Source organism: Otolemur garnettii, unplaced genomic scaffold, assembly GCF_000181295.1.
Source record: "Otolemur garnettii isolate 467f Iridium unplaced genomic scaffold, OtoGar3 scaffold00076, whole genome shotgun sequence".
NCBI classification, from domain to species: Eukaryota; Metazoa; Chordata; class Mammalia; order Primates; family Galagidae; genus Otolemur; species Otolemur garnettii.
The window spans coordinates 7,479,738-7,487,394 of record NW_003852471.1 but is presented as its reverse complement, the minus strand read 5'-3'; the positions used below and the strand labels follow the sequence as shown (position 1 = coordinate 7,487,394).

The window sequence follows — 7,657 nt, the reverse complement described above, 5'->3', positions numbered from 1 at the left end:
GCGGGTGGACAGACTTCTGTGGAATGCAACTCTGTTGAAGACCTGGTAGCCTTGGTCAACACAGAATAGGGCCTGAAGTTTTGGGCCTAAAAACCCATCTTCAGTGACTCTGGCTATGTGGCTGATAAGCCTGCGAGGAAAGGGTTAAAAGCCTTCCTGCAGAGACACAGCCTAGAGGTTGATTGGCATAAAGTGGGCTCCAGGTTGCCCAGAGACAGAGCCATAAACCGGCTTTCTGTAATACAATGAGTGCATAGTAAAACTCCAAAGCTTTACTCCCCTCTTGGTAATCTCAAGTCTCTAGACACACTCTCTTTTGCAGCTATCTCAAGGTTTCAAACTTTGTATCTTTTTGAAGGTTGAACTAACATTAGAAAAGTATTATGAGGGGGGCGGGCGGAGGAGGGCGGGAGCGCAGAGCAGCTTTTAGCGCCGGCTCCGGGACCGTGGCGCTCTGTTTCGGCGCTGTGGTGGCTGTGAAGTCGTACGGTCTCTCTTCTCCCAGTGAATAAGAAAGAATAAAAGAATCTGGAAAAGTTGGGAGAAGATAAAGTATATTCAGTTTCCAAACCAGGAGATCAACAAAGTAGGAAATGCACAATTTTGAGGATGAGTTAACATGTCCCATCTGTTACAGTATTTTTGAAGATCCTCGTGTACTACCATGTTCTCATACATTTTGTAGAAATTGCTTGGAAAATGTTCTTCAGGCATCTGGTAACTTTTATATATGGAGACCTTTACGAATTCCACTCAAGTGCCCTAACTGCAGAAGTATTATTGAAATTGCTCCAACTGGCATTGAATCTTTACCTGTTAATTTTGCATTAAGGGCTATTATTGAGAAGTACCAGCAAGAAGACCATCCAGATATTGTCACCTGCCCTGAACATTACAGACAACCCTTAAATGTTTATTGCCTACTGGATAAAAAATTAGTTTGTGGTCATTGCCTTACCATAGGTCAACACCATGGTCATCCTATAGATGACCTTCAAAGTGCCTATCTGAAAGAAAAGGATACGCCTCAGAACCTGCTTGAACAGTTGACTGACACACATTGGACAGATCTTACTCGTCTTATTGAAAAGCTGGAAGAACAAAAATCTCATTCTGAGAAAATGGTCCAAGGTGATAAGGAAGTTGTTCTGCAGTACTTTAAGGAGCTTAGTGATACATTAGAACAGAAAAAAAAATTTTTCCTAACAGCTCTCTGTGATGTTGGTCATCTGATTAATCAAGAATATACCCCACAAATCGAAAGAATGAAAGAAATGAGAGAGTAGCAGCTTGAACTAATGACAGTGATAACGTCTTTACAAGAAGAGTCTCCACTGAACTTTCTTGAAAAAGTTGATGATGTTCGCCAACGTGTGCAGATCTTGAAACAAAGACCACTTCCTGAGGTCCAACCTGTTGAAATTTATCCTCGTGTAAGCAAAGTATTAAAAGAAGAATGGAGCAGAACAGAAATTGGACAAATTAAGAAAGTGCTCATTCCTGAAATGAAAATTTCTTCAAAAAGGATGCCATGTTCCTGGCCTGATAAGGATGAAAAAGAAGTTGAATTTTTTAAAATTTTAAACATTGTTATAGTTACACTAATTTCGGTGATACTGATGTTGATACTCTTTTTCAACCAACACATTATAACCTTTTTAAATGAAATCACTTCAATATGTTTTTCTGAAGTCTCTTTATCTGTTTACCAAAGTTTATCTAACAATTTACATAATTTAAAGAATATACTATGTCGCACTTTAGAGTTGTCAAAGGAATTTGTGTGGAAAGTAGTTTCTCATTGAAAACTTAAATCTGAATTGTTTAAATGGGCTTATTCTGTGTATGCAGAAACTAACCATTCCTAAGTAGAGATGTAGGGGTACCATGGACAAGTACTAAGTAGCAAACTAAGCTTTATTAGAGTTGCAACAAATAATGTTATCTTTCATGTTTTTGTTGGTTAGAAATATGCCAAAATTAGAAATGAGGCCATATCAAGTCATTAGAAAGCAATAAAATCTAATAATTGCTTGATTTGATATTAATACATTATCCCAGTTTTCTTAGCTTCATAGAAGTTAGCTGGATGTTGCTGTGACATTTAAACACTCTTGTACCAATATTCTTTTACCATTATTGTATACTACAGTTATTTGACTCTGCAGTTCTTTATGCAGTTTTTAGGTTAAAGGATGGCAAAAGATGAAAAGTATGTAATTTGATATGGCTTGAAACTTTGGGATGAGTGAATATAAAGATGGTCAAAAGAAATTTTAAAATGAAGAGCAAAGCCTAAATGTGATAAGGCATTATTAGTAGAACCTCTGTAAGTTGACCACCCAATGGACTTAACAATATACAGAGGTTGTGAGCATAAGGAACTAGGCCTTATGTACTGATATGTCCATGTATGTGGTGCATGTCTGGTCTATGAAAATTAGGTCAACTTGAGTTGGTCAACTATGGAGGTTCTACTGTATTTTGATCAAATATATCCTGTCCATATCTATGTTAGGTAGATTTAAGAGCCATAAAATATTAAAATTCATTCCAAATAAATCTGTTGCTTTTGGATAACAGTGTTTGAGAACACAGTAGCATTTTCTAATACTTGTCCTATTTCATGATTTGTATAAATTCTAAGATTGTACTTTTGTCATCTAAAAGTCTTGTCATTCAACTCAATTTTTGGATAAAAACCTACATATTATTACAGTTACATTGGTGACATACTTCACCCTGGACAGGTTTTGATGGCGTCATTTGAACTTTGTTTAAAAACTAAATGTTTAAAATTATCTGCCAAATAGTCCCTGTAATGCTAATGGTAAAATACCAACAAGTTCAAAACTCTTTAGTTCCATTAACAGGGATTGGAGTTAAGATACTTGTGGTAGGTAAACTTTTGGGCTCATTGTCCACACAACTCTTTTAAGTATAAGCTGACTTGCTTTTCAGAAATCCCAAATGCGCTGCCTTACCTGTTTCAGAAAGACATTCCAGGTCAGATTAGGGAATGTTCTTGGACCAACAGATTACATAAATAAACTATCATGAATAAACAATGGGCTTATTTAGGGTACTAGTTCTAAAACACTCCTAAATTCCTGTCTGCTGAGAATAAGTCTTAACACTAAGATGCTCAATTGTCAGTTTGACTAGAATCAGACTATACCCAGCAGTTAACTATTGTACAGGCAAAGAACATTTGAAGGGCATAATGGAGGTGACAGGAGGTATAGCCAGCTATTAAAATAGAAATAAAAATAACTTTAAAATTAGTAATTTGATTTACTTAAAACTTTAGTTATACCATGAAAGGGCCCTGTGCTTTTGAATAATGCAAATATTAGTAAGCAATGAAATGTTAGCCCTTGTGTGACAAGCATTTATCTCACATTTTTAACCCCTTCTTTTTGTAGATGTGGAAGAGTCCAGGCTTTTTCTTTTAAAAAGTTTCATTTATAGTAACTACACCTTTAAAGGATCTAAATAGGCAAAGGTTAATTAATGTTAATAAACTAAGGTTTATAACCTATAAGGATCACATATAGCTAAAAACTGAAGCTACGCCTATTAACATCTTTTGAGACTATTTTTCAACTTGCCAATTTTTAATAAACTTGTTTGACAAATTTTATGAAATATGCTTTAATAATGTGATTCTTACACATGCTACTGTTCTTTTCTATTTTTGCCAAGGTATTATATAAAGTACATAATCTTAAAACATTTCTAAGTTTTATGTGTTAGAAAAGTATATATTTTAATAAACTGGTTTTGGTATTTTAATTTGTACTGAGTGGCTTAAAGATAATGTCAGTGGTAGCTTTGGAATTTTTGTTATGTGTTCTGGGTATTTTCTATTTTAACCCTTTAAAACTTAGTACCGAGCTCTGTTGTGTTGGTTATTAAAATAAAAATTCTGTTATCTACTCTCACCAGTGAAACTGATGAAGCATTTCTTACGCTTCCCTTTTATTCTCTTGATTTAAAAGAAACAACACAAGCTTGAATTTTAGCTCTTGCTTTATTAAAGTCCATGCTTACATTTTTATGGCTGTATTATGATACAAACTTTTTTTGGAGACAGGGTTGCCTAGGCTGGAGTGCAGTGGCAGTGGCATCATTATAGTTCAGTGTCACCTCAAACTCTTAGGCCAAGTGACCACACATGACTTTTTTGTAGAATTTTGTGAGGGAAGGTCTTGATATGTCGCCCAGACTAGTTTCCTATCTGGGCCTCAAGAGTGTTGGGAGTACAAGGTGTGGCCCATTGCTTTCACACCTGGTGGATTTAATACCTACACAATGGTCCACTGAATAATGAAGCAATTAACTCTTAATTCTTTAGGCTAAATACCTACAAATTAAATAGAGCAAAAGACTTGATTCAATACCAAAATTCCTATGGAAACCAAGTGGTGCCAACTGACTTCCAGTTGCATTCTAACATTTTTTGAGCCAATACAGTGTAAAAATTCAATAGGCCAACAACACTCATGATACCTTACCTTTCATTACTAAGGAATTTAACCCCCACATACATATGCTTCTCGATTTACAAGGGGTCAACATCCAGATAAAATTAGTAAGTTTAAGAACCTCTACTTCGGGTGGTGCCTGTGGCTCAAAGGAGTAGGGCGCCAGCCCCACGTAGGTGGCAGGTTCAAACCCAGTCCCGGAGAAAAACTGCCAAAAAAACCCTCTACTTCATTCTTACAAGACAACTAGACTCCTAAATACTCCTAAAACTCAGGAGTATTTTTCAAATTATAATATAAGCTAGTCGTGTTCAGATACTGCTTTTGTTTACTGGCCCTCTTGTATGTTTCAAGTGGTCAAACATACCAAGTTGTAGAAAAACATTTAAATTCACATTCCTGTAATTAGGACACAAAAGTGTTCCCATTATTTGGGTAATAAAAATAGTGATTGTCTAAATTAGCAAATTAAGTGGGAGGCCTTAAGAATTTATCGAAAATTATAATAGTTGGCAGGCTTTTCCAGTGAAGATGAAAGGTCCATGAAGGTATGAGCTTTGGTAATACAATCTAGTTTAGATATCTGCCTCAACTAATTTTTAACTTTGCTGGCAGCAAGTGAGTAACCTGACTCTCTTAAGTATCTCATTTTTTTCACAGTCTGCCACTTAGAAAATTGTCAGGTTCTTACAATCTACTAGAAGTACAGAGAATACTTTATTAGATTTTATAAAAACACTCTTAATAGCATAAAATAGTTTTCTGATCCAGTTTAGGAGTATGTATTTTATACAAGTCCATTGCTTACAAATAGAGAAATCGGTAATACAATAAGCTGCATCTACATCAACTCAATTTGAAGAGTCTTCTGTATAAAAAAGCTTAACAAAGTCCTTTAGATGCAATTTCCTTCGGGTTTACTGCAACACTTTTTGTTATATTGTATGTCTTGTAAATTCCAATAAGTCTATCTGAAATTTCAAACATATTATTTCGAAGAGAAATTATTATGAACTGGGCATTTTTTGTTTGTTCCTACGGGAGAAAAAAATAAGAAACATTAATAACAGGTAAAACAAACATGTAACCTCAATTTTTTTTTTTTTTGGATAACAAATTTAACATTAGATTGATATTATGCAGGCATGATGACATGGATATTTCAAAAAACAGTTTTTGAGTTTGAAAGGAATTTGGTGATTATTGGAAGTATGACAACCTAGAAGTCTTTTGGTGAAAAAGATCTAGTAAGGAAACCTGGGATACTATTTGTGATTCTGCTAATTTGCATTTTCAATTTATATTTTACTTCTCCAAAGTGGATATAGTTCAAATAAAGATCTGGTCTCTGTTGATACCATACAATATGCAGTTAGAGAATAAGGAAAAAAGCTCAATAGTAAGAAATAAGTCAAAGAATTCATGGGCAGAAAACTCCAAACACGATCACTTACATATATATAAAATGCAACAATGGACACATTTTTAAAATCAAGGGCAGCATCAATCTCATCCATGAAGTAAAGGGGAGTGGGTTTGTAGTGATGAAGAGCAAATACTAAAGCCAATGAACTAAGTGTTTTCTCTCCTCCTGAAAGGTTAAAGATCTTCTTCCAACTTTTCTTTGGTGGTCGAACACTGCAATAATTAAGAAAATCTCTTAAGTCAAATTACTTGAAAAGCCCAAGACCTCATGATTTGTCTTCCATAATTTGCCACCTCCAATCTCTCATTTGCTTTTCACAAATACGAACTGTTTTGGGGGTATTTTATAATAACATTAGAGAATGAACACATTGAAACACCTACCAAATTTTAAGATTTAAATAGCAAATGCAATTTTCAGTACTGACGTAAAACTAAAGTAGCCTGAAAATTAAAAAAAAAAGATGAACTAGAAAAGTATTTTGTAAAGGTTATTTGCTGTTTGCCCTTATAAACTGCTAGCATAAGTAGCATGTAAACAAATTATTATTAAATAAAACCAAATAAATCTTACCTTCACATCCCACTACCCAACAAATACTAGGTTTGGAGAATACATCCCTATAGTAACAAGCAGATTAAAAATGCAGTGTAATTACAAACCTGAACATGATTCCTTCAGAGAAAGGGTCCAAACTGTCTACAAGCTCCAGTTCAGCATCTCCACCCAAGGTAAGCATTTGGTAATTTTCCTTTAATTTATTTGTTATTACATAAAAACCTGCCATAAATTCATTAAGCCTTTGTTTCCGAAGATCTTCATATGCCTGTCTAAAATTATCTCTCTGATTAGTAATTTTGTCCAATTCTGCTACTCGTTGCAAATATAATTCTTCCTGTGAAAAGGATATTATGTTAGGAAAAATCTAAATGGATATAAATCTGACATGAAAATTAGCATTGCTAATTATATAAAACTAAAGGACAGAATTTATAAGGACTATAAAGCATTTATGACTGGTATACATAAACAGTTCTTTATACCTTCTTTTTATACTCTGCAATGGCACCAAGATTTGGTTTCATTTCATGACACTGGGCTTCCAAAAGTGCAATTTGATTGGTTATAGAATCTGGATTCTTGATTGCTTCAAGATCCTCTGGGCTTAGAACTGAAATATCTTCAACAGGATTATCTCCTATTGGATGCAAGGATATTTTGGAAATCTGAAAGTGTGATGTAGGTGAGAGTTAGAGGAAGCACAATACTACAAAAAACCCCCCCAATATGACAAGTCATATACCTAGGAAAACAACAGGAGTTGTGTTAACTATTTTTTAGGCCCTCCCCCCTTTTCTCATAAAGTGTATGTGAAAGTCAAATTTAAATGGTAGCAATCTCACCTCTTTTTGCCAATATTTTATTTTAGAATTATGTTCAGCAATGTGGCTATCAATTTGTTCAAGTTTTAACTTAATACTAAGTGCGTCTTTTTGAAGTGCATGTTCATTTTCTTGAATAACTTTTAGTTCTTGAAGTAGATCACGATGTTTTTTCTGGACCTCTGGTAAGGATTTCTAAAGATCAAGAAGAACTTTTACAAAGATCATCTTCCCAAATAGAACAGGTATTTTCACATTTCAAAGATGGCATTAGCGATCTCTTCCAATGCTTCTTCCACTTTAAATTAAAACATTTTAATTGACAGAAAAGTTTTAATATGGCACTCATTTCCTTACAAATA

The 7,657-nt window shown here is 34.4% G+C and overlaps 2 protein-coding genes across 2 annotated transcripts in view; one reads left to right on the top strand and one right to left on the bottom strand.

Annotated features, from left to right (window-relative positions):
- Positions 1 to 593: 593 nt before the first annotated feature.
- Positions 594 to 1,988, top strand: TRIM59 (tripartite motif containing 59). The gene is given in 1 exon segment (XM_012807821.2): positions 594 to 1,988. A coding segment is annotated over 1 exon segment (1,212 nt). The 3' UTR covers positions 1,806 to 1,988.
- A 3,206-nt stretch (positions 1,989 to 5,194) lies between these two features.
- SMC4 (structural maintenance of chromosomes 4) overlaps positions 5,195 to 7,657 on the bottom strand; it is a 33,654-nt gene continuing 31,191 nt past the window's right edge. The window contains exons 20-24 of the mRNA XM_012807814.2: positions 7,317 to 7,490; positions 6,957 to 7,139; positions 6,576 to 6,808; positions 5,942 to 6,125; positions 5,195 to 5,522 (exon numbers count right to left, since the gene is read on the bottom strand). Coding sequence (XP_012663268.1) covers positions 5,370 to 5,522; positions 5,942 to 6,125; positions 6,576 to 6,808; positions 6,957 to 7,139; positions 7,317 to 7,490 — 927 coding nt within the window. The 3' untranslated portion in view covers positions 5,195 to 5,369. The remainder of the gene's footprint in view (positions 5,523 to 5,941; positions 6,126 to 6,575; positions 6,809 to 6,956; positions 7,140 to 7,316; positions 7,491 to 7,657) is intronic.